General features: G+C 36.8%; 2 protein-coding genes across 2 annotated transcripts; both read left to right on the top strand.

The window, feature by feature from the left end:
- Positions 1-384: 384 nt before the first annotated feature.
- Positions 385-11,830, top strand: LOC145777892 (uncharacterized). Its single transcript, XM_082589249.1, has 14 exons — positions 385-498; positions 950-1,134; positions 1,392-1,655; positions 1,991-2,157; positions 2,937-3,075; positions 3,716-3,961; positions 4,477-4,674; positions 5,037-5,221; positions 7,590-7,819; positions 8,391-8,601; positions 9,158-9,293; positions 9,992-10,175; positions 10,443-10,648; positions 11,358-11,830. Exons 1-14 carry the CDS (start codon positions 488-490, stop codon positions 11,390-11,392), a joined length of 2,397 nt encoding a protein of 798 aa, XP_082445375.1. The 5' UTR covers positions 385-487; the 3' UTR covers positions 11,393-11,830.
- A 2,489-nt stretch (positions 11,831-14,319) lies between these two features.
- LOC145777894 (uncharacterized) lies at positions 14,320-19,547 on the top strand. The gene is made up of 5 exons (XM_082589251.1): positions 14,320-14,435; positions 15,276-15,479; positions 16,002-16,167; positions 17,377-17,561; positions 18,793-19,547. Exons 1-5 carry the CDS (start codon positions 14,369-14,371, stop codon positions 18,879-18,881), a joined length of 711 nt encoding a protein of 236 aa, XP_082445377.1. The 5' UTR covers positions 14,320-14,368; the 3' UTR covers positions 18,882-19,547.
- The last annotated feature ends 3,657 nt before the right edge of the window (positions 19,548-23,204 follow it).

Raw genomic sequence — 23,204 nt, 5'->3', positions numbered from 1 at the left:
ACAGAAATCAGTAGCCTATCAACATTCCAAATAGAAACGCGTCCAACAATTTAGCCTAGACTTAGGATACACAACACAATGGCTAAGCTTTCTCTATTGGTGTAACTGTAAACTATAAATTAATTGATTTACCACAGGAGCCGGACAAAAAAACATCAAATGCATTTTATACCAATTTTGCCTTTTTAATTGTTTTTACTGTGTGGAATTTGTTACAATATTGCTTTACATTTTTAAGTAGCCCTACGTAATTTAAATACTAAGAAATATACATTTTCATCAAATGGATTACAAATTCGCACACTGGTATAGCCCATAGCAAAAGTTCTTTTATTAATTTTCAGAGGCAGATACACCTGTCGTATGTGACATTCCAAACTTTTTGAAAGCTTCATACGCTGTGGTTGATGTTTGGCAAACTAGCGCAATTCTAAAAGTCAGTGTAAGACCGAATTCACTTACAAGAAATGGGTGGTCGTTTCTCTTGATGTTTGCAAGGTAGGCTACGTCCTAAACTTACATAAACAATTATCAACAGTTCATAATATTTTAGGTCTAGTTTCATTTGCTGAGTAGTGTTATTGTAAGCTTGTTTACATCTTATTAGGTTTATTTTGTCACAAAAGAACCCTGCTGAAATGAGAAACGAATCTACATCAATTTTGTGCAGCTTTAAAAGGAGCATAAATGTAGTTTGTTAAAACGACAAAACAATTAAGAAAACTAGAGGGTTTACAATTTGCTGCGTTTTGTAAATTTTAACTTTGTTTGATTAAATCAGTAACTAGAGTACGGTGTATTACTCTACGTTTGGTATTACTTCTGAAAACGGCTTATTTAACCTTGTGTAAGCGTTGTGTTCTGTATTGTGCTGCCGTAAAAGCAAAAACAGTTGTGTCATAAATAGAACAAAGAACTTTGTTTCTTACAAAGCAAATATTTGTATTAGACCTTTGCCGGAAGGATTTAAAGTGGAGGCTGGTGATGTTATCTTGTCTTCTACAAGCGAAGATAGACGAATTCTAACCTTCAATAGCTTGGATCATGTAAATGATATATCTGATTATCAAGTTCGGGACGTGTTTCTTCGCTTATCAGACTTACCACAAAACACAGATGCATCTATGTACACAGGTAAGTAAACTTCCGATACCGAAACACATTGCCTTGACGAAATCACTTTTTGCAGTACTTTTAAGTTGTTGTGGGTTTACATTCACGTGACGTTGCAATAATATTTCTAATGTTTGTATGACTGATATAATACTATTCTTAGATAGAGCATTAAAAATTTTAAGATAAAAATTACACAAAAAAACAAAAAACAATCAAGTTAAAGTTATTATTTTCTTTTCTGTCTCTGGATTTATTGATTTGCTTTATTTTGGCAGCGATGGTTGGCTTCTATGATAAGTTTGTTGTTGATGGATCCTGCATTGATTTCATCAGTCCTTTGCGTCCTCTTCCAACCACAACTGCAGCCAGCACCACGACACAGTCAACTACCTCTACAAACAGTTCACCAACAACTACCCAATCAACTACAAGCACAACTAGCACGACAACAACAACAACAGCAGCAACTACTCGGTCAACTACTACAACAACAAGGGCAACGATAACTACTTCTCCACCTCTCAGTAATGATTGTGAAGGTACAAAAATGAAAACTTAATGACTCTATAGTTCAAAGTAGTAATCAGATCGGACTAAAAAATCCAGGCTCGGTTAACAGCACGGCCTTCTAATCCTATTGCTGGCATAATTTTGTATGTGGATATTTCAACTTTTTAGAAGGGAAAGTAAGGAAGTCAACATTTGTGTTCACTTTCAGGTAGGCTACGCCTTTAAGTGTGCTGCTAAAGACACAGTCGCATGGTATTAATCGGTGTCTAACCGGCGCCATTTTGACCAGTGTCCCCAGTCTTTCATTTCCTAATTCTAACTTGCATCAACTTATGTCAAAAGCATTAAATTTGAAACTTTGCAGTTTTGAATGATCCCAATGAGCCGGGCTACGATGTGATCAGCAATGGGTGGCAAAGTGGAGGCGACTGGAAATTCAATGCAGCTGTCTTAAAGAACGTTGATGACGGAGACGAAGTTAGAGATTGGACGTACAAAGTGGAGTTCGACAATGATGTAGAAGGCATTGAGGTATGAACCATTGATTTAACTGGTAATTTGTCTTATGGCTAGGTTGGACTAAGATAACTTTCAACGTTTCTTTACTGATAGCCTGTTACATTTACTTTTATGTCATCTAGTTAAAGAGTATTAATTTTAAGCATTAGTTGCAGAATTATTTCCTTTAAATTAAATTTTTTCAATTTTGATTTGTGTATCCGGAATCATGTCATGTCACAATGAAGACATAAAAGATATTAGTTCTATGTAAAGGTAGTTTCAATGCCTAAACAAGGTCGTAATTTGGATCAGGTACCAAAAACAACGCACGTTTTAGATAATGGCAAAACCACTTAAAAAGACAGGGACTTAGCCTAATAATAAAATGATCGAAGAGAGAGGTAGTTTAGCCTAATAGCAGAAACTGTCTTTAAATTGGATGTAATTGCACTCTAGAAAAATAATGAGCAATACGGTGATCGTGATACCTTCAAGTAGACGGGTCAGCTGGAGAGACTGCGCTTTCCAGGCCTCTAAAATTGTCCCTGGCCGCGTAGAAAAGTAACCCCTGGATCTCCTGTAAAAGCTATTGCTTATACTTTGTAACTGGTTTTTCAACACACAGCTATTGTAATCACAGCTTTTTGCTCTTTGCTAGTTAGCAATGGTAAATAAAACGACAGATCAAACTTCCAAAAGATTTAGAGTTCCAATGCGGCTTACTTTTCTATATAACTAAGAGATTAGTTAAGTAAATCGATAACTAACTGTAATAAATCGATAACTAACTGCTTATGAATTAATCGCAGACTTACGTTGCTTCTGCTTTACAAACTGAAAATCCAAAAGTTTGGATCTTTGAACCTGTTAGTTGGAATAACATACTGAGGAGAGACCAGAGAATCACGTTCATTGGAACTATAAGCGGAGGAAGCGAAGCCCCAAACGGTTAGAACATGAATGATCAATCATTTGAAACGTTTCTTTATCTGTTTATAGTACCGTAACGCTGCAAAAGAAGTTAACTCGCTGTTATTGCAGAAGAATAGAAATCTGAGTAATTATTATGGAATGCTTTTGATTAAATTGGGAGTTAAGGCAAACTTTCAATACGAAGTCCGCATTTGGAAGATCGCAATTCGGAAAGGCGCATATCGTGCACTAGCTTACGCAACAGTTTATTGACTACAAACTATATAACCAAATTAAAATCATTTATTTAAAAAAATCAAGAGTTTTTTTAATTACTATTATTTAAAATCATTAATTTTACTTGATAACGTTCGTTGTTAGTGTGGTAGTGGTTTTAAATGAAAAAATGTGACACTGACATCTCTTCTTATGGAAGCTCTGTGGGGGTGGCATGAAAGTCTTTCAGATAAACGAGTGGTGAACAACCTCCGGGTTTGTAGTTTACCTACACTTCACGCTGGTTTAATGCTACGAATGAGGTTGTCGTTTGCATTTTGCAATGTATTTGTCGGTTTGAAAACGTTCAATCACGGCATTCGAAATTTTGAGGATCCAAGTTAGTAGTCAAAGTATTCTGCGGCAGCTCTTTATCACTGTTAACACTGCTATGTCTTAGCTCGGGTCACGTTCTGTCAAAACGGAGCAGATCCAAATTTGAATCCATCACCAAGCGAGTTTTCTACATCAACTACTTCTTCAACGACTTCGAGTAACCAAGCCACAAGTAGTGGAGGGCCACCTACATCTTCGACTCTGTCACCTCTGTTTGCATCAAATTGCTTTGACACGTCGCCCGCGTCCTATGGAAGTCTCCCTCCTAGTTCTTCACGGACAGATCCATCAAGTTTCAATCCCTCACCATGTGAGTTATTGAAAGACATGCGTAGCCTACTTAAAGAATTGTTATTAACATTTATGGACCGTTTTTCAACAAACAACAGTTTTGACCGAAGTCCAGACGCCAAATGCAGGTAAGGGTGTTGGACTGTTGGTGTATGTTTATACAGCCTACACTTATGGAATCTTTTTTCAAAAAATCGTTTTTACAATTATTTTTCTGGTGAAGCAATCAACCATATCTATACAATTTTTCACTGTATCATTCACTCAAAACAGATTTAAATTTATGCATATCGGCAAGCGGTCGTGAAAAAGAACGACAGACTTCCACAATCCACATACATACATACACAGTTGACTGCCGCTATGAACATGCGTTGTAGAATAGCCTTCATAGTCAATGCTAATAAGTAGCCTATTGTGAGCAACACACAATGCCCTAGCGTATGGTATGTAAGTTGAACTTGGCATTTATATTGCACAAAAAGAGACCGACATGGTACACATACAGTAGTTATAAAAATATAAATTTTGCAGACGTGTCTACTGATGTTCCAACGCCTCCAGGACGCACTCCGTTTGACTACAATGAAGTTCTCCATCTCTCCACATTGTTTTATCAAGCTCAAAGATCAGGACGACTTCCAGCAAACAATAAAATACCTTGGAGAGGAAATTCAGGACTCAAAGATGGATGCGATGTTGGAGTTGATTTAACAGGAGGATTCTATGATGGTAAGTAATGGCGTTGTATTCATGCATGTCTGCCTAAATCAAAAAATGTAATTTTTCCATCATTGTTTGATTTAAATCTAAAGCAAACTTACTTGAATACTACGTTGTTCACAAAAGACGGATTGATTACTAACAAGTGTTACCAATCGTAGTTTCATCTTTCTACATAGAGTTTCCAAGACTAAAACAAACTTATTGATATTGTTCGAGAACTGCAAACGAACAAGCATCAAAGTCTATTCTCAACACTCTTTAGATAGTCTTATCCATATGTCTGGTTAATTATCAGCACCTTTTGTGATTTAAAGTCGATGAGACTCTTCATGTTACGAGGGAGCAACAATATTTATGTTTCTACTCAGCTGGTGACAATGTAAAGTTTGGATTTCCTATGGCTTACACAATGACTGTACTTGCTTGGGGAATGATTGAGTTCAGAGACGCCTACGAAAGCTCAGGAGATTGGCAAACAGCACTAGATCTTTTGAAGTGGGGAACAGATTACTTCATTAAAGCCCATCCATCCAAATACGAATTTTACGCGCAGGTAAAATATAATTTTTGTGTTATGATATAATTTGTTTAATAATTACCTCAAAAGGTTGTTTCACAAAGAAGTGAGACTTATCATCAAAATTATATGTATAATTTTTTCTTGCTTGTGCAACTGCTGTAAATTCAGTCTGTTTTGTTTTTGTGCAAACAAAAATAGTTTATAAGAAACCATGCTTGCACCATGCAAACTAAAAGCAGTGTGTGATGTACAGTAGCAACACTTTCTCTTGTTTGACGGTGCTGTGAAAACATTTGACTAACTTTTTGAAAAACACCTTAGTTTTTACCACATGGTTGGTTAGTTATGAATCTTTATCCTCGGACTGGCAAAGCCTTTGATTGGTTATTCCTGGTAGTTTCGCATACTTGTAAAGGCTCTTGACGCAGGGCCGGTTGCCGAGATTGGCAGAGTGAAGTTGCCGATTGTTGAAGTCATGGGCGCCGATCGCTCTTAAAAATTGGTGGGGACATTACTAGAAAAGGTGGGGAGGGGCGGCGAGCGAAGCGAGCTAGAAAGATCGGGGGTCTGTTCTGACAAACAAACAAATACAGTACGGTAGGTACAAGTCTAATGCGATGTATTACTGTATATATTTTAATTGTCAGTGTCAGCATTGGACAGCAGACGTCCAAACACTCAGCAACGAGTCTCCGGCAAATTAAAAACGAAGTCCTTGGAGAGGTCATGGAGGGTGATCGAATTCAAAACTTTGCTTTGCACATGGAAGACCATTGCATGATTTAGCAGTTTCTGTTTCATGGTAGATCGTAACCAAGTTTTGACATGTCGCAAAGTTAAAAATGACTCTTCAGTTGAACACTAGCTGGCTGGTGATATGAGCAAAAGTCGCACAAAAAGTTCCACTTGCGGAAACATTTACCCAACAGCGGATGGCATCTTCTTGAATATCATTCGAAAATTTTCCACCGACTTTCCATTATACATTGTCGGCAGCAGTGGCCGAGTGGTTAGCGCGTTGGGCTCGCAGTCGAGAGCCTGCATGTTCGACTCCAGCCACCCGCACTTGCTGTTGTTTCTCTGGGCAAGAAACTTTACGATAATTGCCTCTACCCAGTGATCGATTACGAGTAATGGGTAGGCTAGTACCAAATTTAAGTCATAAGTAGAGTAGACAATCGGAAACAGACATTGCAGTCGGCTGCAGCGTGGGTCAGGTGTACGTCGGAAGGCGTACACCGATGCATAGCGCTTAAGTCCGCTTTCCCGCAATGCAGGATAAAGATAATAAAACAAAAACAAACAAAACTGCTATCGAAAGAAGCATAGTTCTTGTGCAAGGGACTCTGTGTCAGATCAGAGAACTCCGGATTATCGTTTACCACATGTGATTGTAGCTTTCCACTAAAGAGTGATTCTTGTAGAATTTTGTAGTGCTCAAGATCGGTCGACTTGAAATAACTTAGTAAGATTTTGTTGCCGCGCTGTCAATGAGTGCAAAATACTCTGACCGATATTTCGTCTCCGTTATTTGAAGCAGAAGAGGTTGGCGATGGCCATGTCCATGCTGAAGACGATTTGGGATATTTTTTGGACGTGACAGTTGCAATGACTCAAGGTTGCCATCCTCCATTAGTCTTTCAGCATTTACAAAGACACGATGAAATTCTTCTTCACTGCATAGATGGTGGAGTTTGCAGTGGAGCACTGCAAAGTTCAACACCTTCAAGAATACCAGCCACAGTCACCGTGTAACCTTGCAAGGTTTTGTTAAAACGTTCCATACACTGAATGACAGACAATGCCTCTAACAACCCAAGCACACTCGACCCACGAGAAAAAAGATTTCAAAAGTTGGTACATTTAAATCAAATTGACTCACAGCTGCTTCCAAGGCTTCCTATAGGCTGCTGACTTATAACCATCAAGCACTGCTTTTACAGCAGCTGCACTTATGAGCCATCTTTTTGGAAAAATTGGTTTCAGTTTTGATGCAGCTTGAGGCAAAGACTCTTCAGAATAAAGATTCAGGTAGGCTACAGATGCTTGAATTTCCCAGAAACCTTTAGTTTAACTAAACTAATAGCTTTCCAAGTTTTAAACGTTTGACTAACAAAATTGTGACATTCGGTTAATATTTTCCCTTTTACGTTATAAAAATAATGTAAAAAGATGGCGGGGACATGTAAAAAAGATGGTGGGGACATGTAAAAAGATGGTGGGGACATGTCCCCGCTGTCCTATAGGGATCGGCGCCCATGGTTGAAGTCTTGTTGCCAGGAAATTATTCCATCCATTAGATGCCGTATAAATCCACATAAATTACAATATTATATTTTTACAGTTAGCAGCTTCCAATAAATTAACTAAAAATTAAATTGATTGTATTGATATGTGATAGACTGCAGATCCCGCTAAAGATCACGGCCAGTGGCTGAGACCAGAAGATATTAAATACGAACAAATGTCTTACAAATTAGATAAGAACAACCCAGGAAGCGATGTAACCGCTGAAACAGCAGCTGCTCTTTCAGCAGCATCAATCGTTTTCCGTTCAACGCAAGATTCCGCTTATGCCAATACTTTGGTGGCTCATGCTGAAGATCTGTATGCTTTTGCGACAGAATACGAGTAAGAAAACATATACCTCATTACCTCAATATTTTGGTATAACATTTTTAACAGTTTTTTTGACGTTTTAAAATATTTTTTGAGTTCTGGCTGCAACTAAAATAGAGCCGATTATGTCACTTGATGGCAATTGCTTCTCAGATTATAATTTACTGTCGAAGTGTAAACGTTATGGCGATGTAAAAGTATCTACACTCTACAGTCTTCACGTTCGAAGCATAGTTGGTTAGCGCGTAACTTCGTGAACGAAGAAGATCAAGCAGCGCTTGTTCGACTCTCGGGGTGTGCACTCGAGAAACGCATTCTAAGAACTGCTCTCAATTTTGTGGCACCTAATAGGTGGAATAATTTCCCGGCAACAACATTTTAACAATCGGAAACTTCATTTTGTCAATCTCGGTGCTGGCCTTGCGTCAAAAGCCTCTACAAAAATGTGAAATTACCAAGAAAACCTATAAAGGCTTTTTCAGTCCGAAGATAAAGATTCAAAAACAAACCAACCAGGGATATCTAAATAGCCTATTCTGGCATCCCTAGTCCTAACACGTCACTTTATTTCTCTGATCAATAGAAGCGTGTACGACACATCTATACCTAATGTTGCCAATTACTACAAATCATGGAGTGGTTTCCAAGACGAGCTGCTGTGGGGTGGAATATGGTTGTACAGAGCTACAAACAATCAGCAGTATCTCAATATGGTCACCACTGCATACGACAATTATGGGGCCGGTAATACTCCCCAAGAATTTTCATGGGACAACAAATACGCTGGAGTACAAGTAAATGAAATCTAAACCGAAAATGTTGTTAGTGAAACCAATTGTTTCAGAAATTGAATTTAAAAGTAAATAATTATATTATTAAATAAAAAGTTTTTTTTGTAGCTCAATTACACTTGCTCTAGCAAAACATAAAGTTTTTATCACAAGAAAGAGTTTTTTTAAATTAATGTTCATTTAAACTCATTATCGCCAATAGGCTACTGATGGGCAAAGATTATTTCTGCTGCCAAAGTTTCAAAATATTCTTATTTTCTTTAAAAAAAAAATGCATTCAACAAAAACAGACGGAGCTCTCCGAAATTAAAGTTAACTTTCACACAAAGGAAACATTTAGGCCTACATTGAGCTCACCTTGCTGTAGGTCCACTTACTGAACTTCGTTTTTATCGTGCGGCACCTGCCCTGTGGTTAAAGATTTAAATTAATGGAAAAAATACGAGAAACTAGCCAATACTCAGCGTCTAGGTTTTGATAGATTTTAAATAGCCAGCGTAAATGGTGGAGCCTACCATGTCAAGATATTTCATTTATTGCTAAATGGTTATTTGTACAGGTGTTGATGGCACAAACAACTGGAGATCAAAAATACATAGAAGATGTTAGAGATTTTTTTGCTGCTACCCAAAGAATTCCCACAACTCCGTTGGGTTTAACTTGGAAATTACAATGGGGATCCAATCGTTACGCAGGTAGGCTATAATATTATTGTAACATCAATTCTGTTTTGAGAACAGCTGAGGCTGCGTAAACCTTCTTCCATAGAAATAATATCGGCATTTGACTGATTCCTTACATCTTTATCCTCGCATTGAGAAAGCTTCTTTTGAAGCCTATTTTCGGCAGTTGTATGGGATTTGTATCAGTGACAAAGGCATATTACCAAGACTGATAAAGTTTCTGTTGTTGAAGTGGGTTGTCTACAAATATTCCATCCTCTAGGTGACACTATAGCGGTGGTAAAGTTGTTTTTGAAATGAGTTGCTCAACCGCACCCTTTGAAAGTTAAACCAACGTTACTTGTCTTTGCTGCTGTGCATTTTGAATTTTGTTGGCTCAAGGTGTTTTATAAGACTTTCTTAACCAGGAAGAATTTTTTCTTGATAAAGGATTTAAATACAAAATACAAAAGAATATCATCTTCAATATCTTCAATATGCATGAACTTCAATCAAAAATCAAAACATTAAATCCTTAGCAATATTAGGCTATCATGTGGGCTAGGCCTGCTTCTAAGTTTTTGGCTATAAAATTAAAATCAAAATGTTAACAGTTAAATTGTTGGATTGGATATATTCTCAGTTCTTGTACTGTCAACTTAATTTAAATGCGTATTCTGCCAATCTTAAACATAGCAATGAATTAACGTTGCCTTAAATATTTCTTGTAGCTAACTACGCCTTCATCGCTGTGATGGCTGCAAAGGTTGTAAACTTAAGAAACGAAGAAACTAGTAGTTTCATAAACTACGCAGAATCTCAGATCAACTACATGCTCGGAAAGAACGAAAAGTTAAGGAGTTATGTTGTGGGGTTTGGTGATGAATCTCCGCAGAGGCCTCACCACCGCTCAAGGTAAGTACAGAACATTGTACACGGAGGCTTTCAAAACTGCATGCATTAATTTTACTAATGTGCCATTGAAAGTCATATAAAAAATATAGAAATCTTAAGTTAATCCGATTTTATAATCGTTGTACTGTATAGCTATATGAAACGCTGTTTTACCTATTGTTGTAGGCTATATCTAATCATCTGAAAAGCTACTTCTAAAAACAAACGATTTTAAAAACATTTTTGACTAAAGCAAACTGAAGTCCATTGAAATATTTTCTTGGTTAGTTCCTGCCCAACGTGGTCGAACACTAACTCAGTACCAGCATGTGGTTTCAACTCTTTGAACAACCCTGGGCCCAATCCTCACGTCCTTTATGGGGCTTTAGTGGGCGGCCCAGACCGTGAAGGCGAATATGAAGACGACAGAACTGACTACATCAAAAACGAAGTGGCGATAGATTATAATGCCGGATTCCAATCAACTGTTGCCGGTAATTCATCATACATCCTTAGTTCTTTTTTATCTAAAATATTATGGCTGGGTAATTGCGTTCAAGATAATGCTACTTTTTAGTGTAAACTACCCACTTAGCACTCAGCTTGTAAACACCTAAACTTTATGTCACGTTTTAGCATAGTTTGTTTATACATTTAGTCATAGGCCTACATCAACAAAGCCTCAAGATCAGCTTATTAGCTTGGAAATGTGTAGTTTTGAAATATGTAAGCCACGCTTCACCAATTGTTTTCAAACTGTGTCCGCGGAAGTCCGCGAGTTGTTTTGCAAAAAGTCCTGACGCTCACGTGAGATGCACTGTTCACATCCAGTGGAACTGTATTGTTCAATGTTGATACAGAAGAGTTTGTATGTTTGCGGGTTCTATTGCAAAACTCTGCAGAAGCTTTACCTGATATTTTATGATTTACATTTTACACTTCATTACAACAGTAAAGCATGCTTACTATTGCTTATAGACATATAACAAAAAAACGAAGCATAACATTAATAATGTAAACTGTTGGTGCTGGATTTACTGTTTTGCTACAGCACAGTTTCAAATTGTCTTAATTCCGTTTGGTGTTTTGCAAGATTGTTTCTTTTATACAAAGTGCTCCGACGCAGATTAAAGGTTGAAAAGCACTAATTCATAACCTATAAAGATTTTACTCCAAAACTTACAAAACCTTCTTTCGTTGCAGGTCTTCAGCATTTTGCCATTTCCGGAACTCTGTAGAAACTTTGAGCATCACTGATTTGGCTGATCTACTGTAGCTTAGTTGACGTTTTTCTAAAAAAAAACAACCGTTTATTTATATAAACATGCGTGTGGAATATAATTTAGTCTTTTATCGAATTTGCTGGTATGCGTTCTACGTTCTTTAAATGACACCAAAATTCCTGGTGATATTTTTTTATAATAAATGCAGTTCAAGGTCAAATATTTTTTTATTTGAAGTCATAATCTCTGTTTTGCATTGAAAATGACTGACCATTCTTTTCTTTAAACAGTTTAATTTGTGAAAGATAGGCTACTCAAGCTTCACAAAAGGTTGTAGAAAATGAGCATGATCCTTGCAGTTTTTTTGTATTGCTAATACAATTTAGCCTACTTAACATTACATTCTTGTATGTTAGTTAACAGCAGTCTCTCTTTATATTTATTAGATTCTTGTTTGAACACAGTAATCAGACGTCAGTTTAAAAAAATAAGCTACCAACACAGACCTAACTGCTTGTTGTGTTAGTCCAACCAAATAAAGTTTTCTTTTAAAACTGCTAAGAATGTTTTCAGCTTAAAATGTTGGCTACGCAGTGAATATGAATCTCAAGAAAGATTTATTTATAGGCTACTTTGTTATCTGGTGATTTTTATCTGGTTGGTTATCTGGTTGTTTTGCTTTTTTCTTTCTAAGCATAGCTAAACTTCGGTCAAGTGACTGGAGATTGAATTGCGCAGACAGAAGGCAAAAAAAGTAGTTTTTGTTTCTGCTTTCAAATAGGCTATGCCAGAGGTGCTTTTAAACTAAAGTTCCAGGCTCTTGAGGCGACAAACCTTTAAAACTTCAGTCACTTAGTCAAAGAAAACTCCTTTGCACTTCAGCCAGACAGCCAACCACGTTTTTACTGATGAAGTTTGCAGCAATTAACTCTCTGTTGTCAAGGCAGGACTTCCAGGAAACCTAAAAAAATATATCGTGCCAATGTTTTTATCTCAAATGCGATGTATTGCAAATGAGATAAAACATGCAAAGTCAAGTAGTCCACAGTTGCTGTTCACGTTAGTCGAAAAAAGCCTACTAGACTAGGCCTAATAGTTTTTTCCTCAAATTGCAAAACTATGACCAAACGTTCAAATTTAATAGGTGAAATTAATTTGCATTTTATGGATATCTAAAGTTAAAAAATGGACTTGCAGTATGGTGACAGAGCCGAAGAGGTGGGATTAAGGACCCACGCCAAAAAATAATTTAAACAAGGTTAAATTTCTTTAAGTTTAGACAACAACAAAATACTTGATATTATCACACTATAGTGTATAATTTCAACGCAAAGACACAGAACTTGAACAGCTCTTTTATAGTTTAAATGAGATCACCGTTCTCAAAATGCTAATATTTTGTTGGAGATTGTTACATTTTTTTTTCTCACTGTAAGATGACAGGGTAAAAACAATCCTTCGGACAATTAATGTCTGAAAATATGGTAATAACGCCCAAGAAAATCGAAATAAAAATTAATCAATAATAATTTATGGATAATTTGATTGATTTCATACTTACAGTATAGCAAAAGACAAATGTGGTTCTATCGTAACGGCGCCTTTTCCTTTTCTTAATTTCTGTTCATGCGTAGATTTAAAACAGACAGGCCTGTAGGCCTATCTACATCCGCTGAAAATAAATTCAATCTGGTGTAGTCTACCTACTGAATCAAACAGCTTCGTCAAGTTACCCAAAATCAACCAATCAGTATTCACTCTCCCGCAAAAAAACACTGCTCAATTTAATAGCCTACGTTTTTTTCTCTATATCCATCATTCAAAGGATGTCAGCTGACTTTTTATTCTTTAACGTGCCAAATCCCATGCCTCCTACCTTCCACTAATAAGACTATTTAGGCTAGATAAACAATATGCAAAAATAGATCCAACATCTAGCGTATTACCACTATAGTACAATATAGAATAACTTTTAGAATCGGGGATGTGCGCTTAGGCAACGCACGTTGAGAACTGCTTTCCATTCAGCGGCATCCAATGGATGGAGTAATTCCAGGCAACAACACTTCAACAACCGCGGAAGCTTCACTGTTAATATCGGTGACAACTGACAAGGCCTGCGTCCAGGCGCGGATTTATTTTGTGAAAAATTGTATGTTTCCGCATCAAATGGTTTGATATGCTTCTAAACAGCTGATATTAGTCCCTCGGCATCACAATTGATAAAAATGGTTGTTTTAATGTCTATTTTTTAGCATATCGTATATGTCGTAGTATCATTGTTCATATCTGTTTAGCTTTTTCTTTCTTTTTAACTGATTTTCAAATTTTCTGCCCCCCCCCCCCCGAAAAAAACTCTTAGATTCGCGCCTGCCTGCGTCAATGGGTCAATGCCTCCACAAGTATGCGAAACCGCCGTTATTAAACTATCAAAGAAGCAAAGAAGCTTTCTCATCAAAGAAGCTTTCTCAGTCCGAAGATAAAGATTCAATCAATCAATCTTGACAAGATTTTACGATACGTTTCTCAATACACTGTGCGACAGATACATCAACCGAGAAAATACTTAGATATATATGAAATTTCAAAAGCTTTAGGCTCGCCTATAGGCTACTAGGCTACTGTGCATTTTTGAACAAAGCCTTTGTATGAAAAACAAAAGCACAAAGATGCACGAATTTAATCACTGTTTAGAGTTTTACTCGCTGGTTAGAGCGGTCACGGACAACAAATAAAGAATTGAAGACAATTTAGCCTGTTGTTTTCACAATGATTCACCTACATCGTGAGATGAGAAACTCGACTTCATACAAATACGATTCTTCTCTCTTTATTTCTTTACGGAAGCATCGTTATTTACAATACTTACATTAGTCAGGAATGGCATATTTTGTAGTTGTGAGCTCATAGAAATCATTAGAAGTCATAAGAGAAATCGTTTTGATAAACCTCAGATCAGCCTTACCACGTCTTGATGCGCAGCAGTTTAAGATGAAGCAAGTTTTTGCTATATTTTTGTTGTGGAATGTTTATTTTCTTTGTGGAGATGCACAGCAAGGTAAGAATGTTCGAGTTAAAAATATTATAAAACTTTGTTACAACAAATTACAATATCGTTTCAAAGTTAAGTTTTTTTTGGGTTTTGTTACGTTTGGAAATCCAAGAAAACTGTTTTGTTGTGAGCTAGCATATGGACTGTTAAAGCAAAAACACTTGGAAGCAAACGGAATTTTGTTTCATTAATGTGAAATTCGTTTTAAGCGTTCTTTCTATGCGTCTAAATTTTGTAAACTTTGCAGTAGTTGAGTTTTGCTTTTATGTTATTTATTTGCATGATCGTTATTTACTTTGCGATGTAAATATTAACGACGTGTTTTAGCTCGATGCTGCAAGTTCGCTGTGGTAATAGCGAATAACACCTTCTTTAGGAACACCAGTTCCCGAGTCATGTGCTATGAAAAACTTCGACGAACTTGTTTGAAAACTTTGTCAGGCTACTGTGTGCAAAGTTTTTGTATGGTTTTCCAGCAGGTTAATAGTCTTACTCTTATACTCTATCCCAGATGAACTCGCACAGTCGCTTAAGTCTGTCTCGGTGATTTATTTGCGCAATTTAGGTCGCAATTATGTCACCACAAGACCTTTCAAGAGAAAAGTGACACAAGTACAAAAGTGTCATGTACAGAAAATTAAAAAGTGGTGAAGCTAAGCATAAACAAAGAACTTGGTTTAAAACGTAATTTTTCAGTTAATACTCCTCTTAGTAAACCTCGTTAAAATAAATTCTCTACTAATGGAAGATAAAAATAACTTCAAAGTTAAAACTGATCAAATAAATTATTGTACGTTAATTCAGCTTTACAATAAAATATTTCAGATAAGCAATAAAACGTTTCAGATAAGATAACTTGTCCCGCATTGAAGCCGCCGCGATTTGGAAGCGTAAACTGTCCTAGTGGAAGAGACAATGGAGACCGCTGCAGATTTTCTTGTGACAAAGGTTATGTGCTTGCAAAAGGATCACCTAGGAACAAACGATGTTTCTGCAGAAATGGACGAAAATGCGTCTGGGGTGGAAGGAAGCAGCCAATTTGTGAACTCAGTGAGCAACTTAGCTTTGAGCGATTTGCACCATTTTTATTGCTAGTATCAAAACTAAATAACGTACGATAACATTTTTAATTGCGAAAGTTCATTTGCTCGACCAACCTGGCATTTGTCAGTAAATAAAAGAGAAAATAAATGTTAGACTTGTATCTGACGTGGTTTCTAAAATTGCGTTCACTGTTATGAAACAAACACGCAAAAACAATGATTGTTTTCCACAGAGCCAAATGTTTGTGTTTACGTCTTCAACTTGCAGGAGATAGCCAACTCGACATGCTACATAGATTACAATTATTGATTTTGTGTGTGTGTGTACATGTGTGCGCGCGCGTGTGTGTGTGTGCGTGGGTGCGTGCGTGTGTGTGTGTGTGTGCGAGCGTGTGTGTATGTATGTGTGTGTGTGACAAACATTTTGCAAACAAGCAGACGTCATATTCATAACCGTATAAGCATGGTATAAGCATACTTACAGATGCCTGTGCAATTGTGCATAACCTACCAATTTATATTTTTACAGAAGTAAGTGCTCCTTCCAGGCCTACCGGAAAATGCGACATTCCTAGTTTCATAAAAGCTTCGTACGGAGTTGTTGATGTTTGGCCTACCGGCGCTGTTTTAAAAGTAACCATCAAACCAACTCCGGAAACAACAGATGGATGGTCAGTCGTGCTTCTGCTAGCAAGGTAACCGAGTTACTCCAATTCAAAAAATAACAACCATCCTTCTAATCATTAACTACCGGTACTGTACATTTTACTTGTTTCTGCATGACTTCCGGCAATCTGCACCGACATCATGTGATTGTTTTGGCCATGAGCATTTTTCCATCTTCATATTATTCAATATGATACGCATGAGGGAATTAAAGCTAGTTCTAAACGATTTTCGATCTGGTAAAGATTTTCGATCTTAACTATTTCGCTTGCAGTTTAAAGTTAACGATAATAACAACAGTTTTTTTTGCTGAAACAGTTGATCACAAACTAAAATGACATCAGTTGAAGGCCTCCGTCTTCTTCTTCTTCTTCTTCTTCTTCTTCTTCTTCTTCCTCTTCTTCTTCTTCGTTTGAACCTTCTTCCAGGGATATCTAAAGAAGGGGATACGAAGACTTTTAATACGTCTGACAATAGAAGGGCTTTTGTTTATCGTAAATAATCTCTGTTTACCGTGAAATAACAATTGGCACCGATAGCAGCTTAATAAATCTTGTTATAATAACCTGCATTGCGCTATTAGCATCAAGCCTGGATGCTCACTGCATGCTCATTGTTACTCGTTAATTCAACCACCGGTACAGTTGCTTCACATCTCGCCTACTGCAAAGGCTTTGTTAAGAAAAACAGCTTATTGGTAACTTTTCAACTGTCTTTCCAAACACGTATTCTTTAAATATGCTCTATGTAACGTTTGCTAACTGTCTATGGTAGTTGACTGTACCAGCTGCACTGCAAAACTTTCTGCAATTTTGAAAAGAACGGCACGTTTCACGTGCTACAACTTACCGCCCTGGTAGTGTCGGAAGAATAAGGCAATCGCTGTGAGCCTTCACATCCCCTTCTCTGGATATCCCTGCCTTCTTCACCACTCCAGGGGTCGAAGGGCTCTGCATTTTACCACCCTTGGGCAGTGGCGGCGACGCGGTCTAGATGTTTGAGCAGGTGTCGAGCAGCCATTGAATTGATTCGTCATAATCTTCAGTCTGTTCTTTTGTAGCCTATTTATTTATTTGTATCAGACCAATAGGTTCATACTTACTACCAAACATGCAAAAAATCAAAACAAAAAATTGTTTTCTGTTATTGGATCAACTCTTGGGCAGATATGTAAGCAAAATTTCTTTGTTATTAACCTGATCAAATGTTAGTGTTACCCATTTTTCATTGTTTTGCAGTTCCCTTCCCAAAGATGTTCAGATAGATACCGGACATGTTTCTTTAGCTTCCACCAGTAGCGACCGCCGTCTTTTAACCTTCAACAGCATGCCACATAATAAGGATCTATCTTCCATGCAAGTGTATAGCTTCCATCTCTATTTAGAAAAACTTCCAAAAATGAAAAGCTCGGACGTTTTTGCAGGTAAAGTAGGCTACACTGTATCCAATAGTAACTTTTACAAGTTGTTTGGCTGAAACAAGATTAAATGTAAATGAACCGATGCTGTCTTTTTTTTAATCACTATATAAAAACTCTATCCGAGTTAGCTAATACAAACCATTTTGACCCAAGTTATACGAATAAGCTTAAACCCTCCATGGTTTTTTGAATGACTATATTTAAAAGACAACACAGGTGGTATACGCACTGAAATCCAAAAATTTGATAACTGTACAACCTTGCGCTAAACACCGCCCAACTTCATTCAAAGTATTAAATAACGACGGGTTTTGATTTCAAGCTTGTAAATAAATCTCCGGTACCATAGCCTACGTCATAATATTCCGGAAAGTCGGATTTACCACACCAGTACGATATTTTTGAGGGCTTGCTCATAAAACTTGAAACACATTGGTATTAAAAATATGGTTGTTTGCTTTTGTTGTTGGAGGCAAGTACTTGGCAAGTACTTGCTCGACGTCGATTCCATGCTCTCCGAGAGCATCCGGCTGTGTCTTGGCATGACACAAAATGTGCCCAAAAATGAGAAACAGCTCATGTGATGTCTGTGATTCTATATCACGAGGCTCAATTGCAAAGCAATTTGACTGTTGTTAAATATGGTTACAAATGGTTTTAGGCAATGTAGAAAAAATATCTTACAGACTTTTTCTTCAATCGAGTCTTCTAAAGTTCGTTGATACACCACAGATTGACACATTCTTCTGCAACGGAGTTATACACTGACAGGTCCTACCTACTACACCGGGTGGCAAGCTGAGGGCAAACAAGAAGGTGGTCCGCTATTTGGGGCTCGGTGCCACAGATACATGCAACTGGGTCCGTGTCGTAGCCCCACTCTACCATTGCAGACTTAGTGCGTCCAACACGGTTCGGAGTCGATTTAATGTTTTCCATTTTGCACAAGGAGCGTTTGCTCATGGGGGGAGGAACTCTGATGGTGGAACCTTCATTTCAGTATATGATGGATAATTTTCGAATTGTTGTTTTCATTGCTTAAGTCTTGTTTCTTCTTTTGTTGAGGTTAGAGGTTATCTTACAGAGTAACTATAGCCTAGTCCTTTTGCGGTCATTTGTTGCATTTGTAATAAATGTTCGCAATGCAATACAATACCGCCTGTTAACACAATGGGAGCAAAATAAAATGACTGTGCTGGTAGATTTAAAACTAATACACCATCTTGTTGTGCAGCGTTAGTTGGATTCTACGACAAAGTTGTTGGAGATGGATCTTGCCTTCAAAGTATCGGACCCGTTCGTCCGGTTTCCAAACTTCGTTAGATTGAACTCCAGCTTTTCAAGGACTTCCGCTATGAAGATCAAAATTTGATACTAACTAGATCGTTTCGCAAATTTGATTTTGCAGTTTTGTGTTTTAAGGTTTATTGCTTCTACCTCTTTCTTTCAACTAAAGAAAAGTTAGAAGCGCATCCTGCAAAATGTTGGTAACAAATCATTTCTCCATCGCCTGTGTCCTTCTATCAAGCCACTTGGAATCGGTCAAGATTATTTTATGTGAAACGATAACGAACATGATATTTTGTGAAAAGTAGTAGCGTAAACTGTTTAATTAAAAACTAATACTGTACTTCCATATTGAACTGCTTTAACAAAATACATAACTTTGAGATGCTATAGGTGTAGGTAGATAATTATTTATTTGTTGATGAGGGCACAGTGTTCCGTTAAAGTCTTTGTAGTTGTTTTTACACAGTTAAAAAATCTGATGACTTAGGCTAGTTATTTGAAAAGAATAGCTGAAAAAAATTGAAACAAAGTGTTTTTTTTATTGCAAATTTGTCTTGGTTTCGCATGACATACTGTACAAGTTAATTACTTTTGTCGCTACGTAAGACATCTCGTCATGGTTTCGTTTCGAATTAAATTTACCACAAAAAGCTTTCTTTTGCTTTCCAAAATAAAATGTGCTTTTAATACACTTTCCAACCAAATCAAAAATGAAAATTGATTTATCTTAGGTCCATTTTAATAAACACAAATAACCAAAAGATAAAAAGAGGTAAACACTCAGTGGATCATTGTTACAAGCGCATCAAAAAGAGAAGACTGGCTTTAAGTTTTTGGACTGGTTATTTTCACAGGATGTTACAAAAAAAATAGTCAGTTTACATTGCAATGTATTGCAAAATGGGTCCATTGGTACAACTGCTAAAAGTAGCACAGGTTTATGCTACTGTATGCAAAATATTATTTATTGTTACATTATTAGTGATGGAGCATGTTTTCGTCTTGGCAGCAGGACTACGTATAGGCTACTAAAACTTGAAGAACTTCATTTTTTCAAACCTAAATTGCACAATCAAAATCCTTGATCTAGAATTCGAAAACGTTTAAGGTTTCAAGACTGATCAAGAAAACAAAACAAAGTTACAAAGCAAAAATCGACTTTTTCCAATTTTCCACTTCTTACATGTGTTTTACTGAAGTATTTTGCAAGAGTGCATCAATAGAATAAGTATTTTGCAAGAGTGCATCATACTGTATAAATGATTGATTGATCGATTGAAGAAAGCCATATGAACACCATCTTTCCCCTCCGAAATCCACTACTGGGCCCTATGTTTACCGATGGGTCTTAAAAATTGCACAAGGCAGCGTTACGTTATGGCCACAGATTCTTTCAAGGCAGGGAAAAAAGTTATGCTCATCATTTCAGCAAAGCGTAAACAATATTAATAACTTAAATACGCCGACTATACAGTAACGGATGTGGAAAAAAGGGAGAAGGGCCAGAATTTAAAAAAAAACAGTATTGATAAAATAAATGGACAACTCAAAACTAAATGTCAGAAAAAGTAAAGTTGGATAAAAGAGTGTGGGGCATGCTCTCCCAGAAAATTTTAACAAATATAATCTTGTTTTGGTCAATTTTTAAAAAGTTTTGGCGCACTAATAGGCTATATATATTTTTTTTTTATCAAGATGCACACTTTGTGTATAACCATAGCTGCAACAATAGGTCGCTTTGTATGTGACTAAAAAAGTTGGATTTGGGTAGAAGGTTTGATTTAAAATTTAATTTTGCCTACCATTTCAAAAAGACTTCATTTACGATTATAGAAGGATTTCAATGATTAAGTTCTTGAAAATTTGTATAGCCTATTATTGTGTATAGCCTTTCAGCAGGCTAAACGTTCGAAAATCTGAGGTGTCTTCACTTTCGCTTCACTTATAGCATTTTTTACAGCACATTTCACTTTATAGTAGTCTCCATTTAACACTGAAATTTATTGATTAAATTGTTAATTTTAACTAGGTTGTTTGAGTGAGCAGTGTTTACTTCGGACTATTACATTATTTTGTTAGTTTTTTTGAGGACACAAAAAGTTTTTACTCCCTCAATCCCCTTTCTGGAACTATGCATGCCCAAAATACTGTAGCTCAAGTAAATAAAGTGTGTTTGAGCCAGCAAAGCGAGCGAGAAAATTTTGAAAAGTTGAAAAAAATTACATAATAAATGTTGCATGTACAAATACGATAAAAAACGCTGCATGTAATAAATATGCATGGGCCCCTAGACAGAGGTGGGTCCCCAGCCGGGAGTTTGGGAAGCAGTAAGTACGGCTTTGCATGATTTCAGTTATTGATTATTATCGAGCTTCTGTAGCAGCTTTTTTTATACAGTCAAAAAACATTAAACAGACTAAAATGAGTGGACCCCTAAACTGCTCTGGGCCCCCCGTCCAGAGGGCACAAGGGGCCGTTTACACGGTCCTGCAAAGAACGCAATGCTTCTTCAAAAGTTCTATTATTGCTTCACTGAAAATAACGATAATTGCATGCAGGGGAGGTCGAAACCTGCGAGCCACTTTTTCTGTTTGATTCATATCTCCTACGTTTCTCAATATTTTTCTTTAAAAAATGGTTTTACAATGCCTTTTAATGCAACCTACTTTACAACAAAAGCAGAAGCCATCATTTCAGCAATTGTTTGAAAACGCTTGAAAACATAAACACGCGCCAAGTGGCTTATCGCTCCCCATACATGCGGGGAGTGGTAAGACGAGTGTTGGAACCCACAAGATACAATTACTCTGTGAACAAATAAACTACTCTGTGAACAAATAAAGTATTTCTATATAGAAATCACGAAGCTATATCAAAAATAAAAATAAATGATGTTATAAGATACTTGAACAGCCCCTATTACAGGTAGGCCTACAGTATCAGCCAGCAAACCTTGCCTTTTTACATTGATTCAACGTCTGCAGGCGCTGAAACACGGTAACTTGCATTAAATATTAAAAAAATTTGAAAGCACCAACTAGCTTATAAATGAAAACAAAAATCATACCAAATGTTGAGTCAAGGGAAAGTAAAAAAAAAAAAAAAGTACAGTAGCAATTTTATACAATGACAACTGATACCAATATGTCACGGCTTGCAGGTCCCCCCATAAGACGACTCAAAGGTCTCGACCTGATGTTTTAAGAATGAAACAATTGCTGAGAAAAACTAACTTTATTATCTAAAAAAACATCATCAGTTTATGTTTTTCATGAATGCATTACCGATCATTAAAAAAACCTCACAAACATTTCTTGCGCAACAAATCAATTATCTTGAAGCACACCTATTCCAAAAAAAATACTTTTTCAAAAGAAAAACGACAAATTTTCATGGCTCTTTAACTTTCAGTACAATTTTAACAAAAACATTAAGGAAAAGTGATTCAAGCATAAAAAATGGAATGATGTCAAAAAACGCAAAAAAAATAATTTATTTCAGAAAAGGGGGTGGATCATGGCTCCCACTATGATCATGGGTCCCGACCTTCCCCATACTCCAATCTCAGTTTTGTATCGTGTATGCGTTACAGTTGAAATGTAGATATTGCACACCTTCATACCAATTCAAAAAGTATCATCACAACCAATTATTCCCCAACTCTGCCGTCAAGCATTGTTGTATGACAATATTTTTTGTTTTTGTAACAAAAACAGTTTGACAACAGTTTTGCTGCCTGCTCATGCAAGCAAAAAAAGACAGGTCTATGACTATATGGTCAATAAAGGTTGCTATTCATCTGAACTGTGTGGTCGTGTGAACACCAACCATCCATAGTCCAAGGAAGCAAAGCTTGCTGCTTTCCAGTGATCAGTCGTACAACACGCCACCAATGCCAAGCTCACTCAAGTTTGCTGTGCTCGAGTGTGGTGAACTTTAACCCTTTGCTTTTCAACGTTTTTTTGGAAGTTAACTGCTCAAGGGGGGGCCGTTTTTGGATCAAATTCAATCAGCTGTTACGTGTTATCCGCTGATGCTATTTGAACAGAAGTTGCACTGGTGTGAAAGCAAATCATTTGTATATAAGTTTGAAAAGTCATTATTTTAAAATTTTATATGTTAAACTTGATATTTCAATTTTTGCAAAGGTACCCAAAAACGACAATTTTGATTTAACTTGCCGCTATTTAATTACCGTGCTAATCCGATTTCATGCAAACTTCTGAATAACAAAGAGCTCGATCGAACGCACGAAGTGTGTGTGCGGTGTGCCGAATCATTGCATTGATTAGAATTTACGACTTGCGAGCAAATCTTATTGTAAGCTACTCACTGATTCTAAAATAGTTACAATCA

This window comes from Aplidium turbinatum, chromosome 10 (assembly GCF_918807975.1).
Source record: "Aplidium turbinatum chromosome 10, kaAplTurb1.1, whole genome shotgun sequence".
NCBI classification, from domain to species: domain Eukaryota; kingdom Metazoa; phylum Chordata; class Ascidiacea; order Aplousobranchia; family Polyclinidae; genus Aplidium; species Aplidium turbinatum.
Note: the sequence above shows the minus strand (reverse complement) of the source record. Positions and strands in the feature narration are given on the sequence as shown.

Bases quoted from the DNA above. Each gene is read 5' to 3' on its own strand.
- LOC145777892 (XM_082589249.1), top strand. The intron at 3,076-3,715 runs GTTAGAACATGA...GCTATGTCTTAG, and splicing joins AGGAAGCGAAGCCCCAAACG to CTCGGGTCACGTTCTGTCAA. The intron at 8,602-9,157 runs GTAAATGAAATC...TTATTTGTACAG, and splicing joins ACAAATACGCTGGAGTACAA to GTGTTGATGGCACAAACAAC.
- LOC145777894 (XM_082589251.1), top strand. From the start codon at position 14,369: ATGAAGCAAGTTTTTGCTATATTTTTGTTGTGGAATGTTTATTTTCTT. The intron at 14,436-15,275 runs GTAAGAATGTTC...AAAACGTTTCAG, and splicing joins TTGTGGAGATGCACAGCAAG to ATAAGATAACTTGTCCCGCA. The intron at 15,480-16,001 runs GTGAGCAACTTA...ATATTTTTACAG, and splicing joins GCAGCCAATTTGTGAACTCA to AAGTAAGTGCTCCTTCCAGG.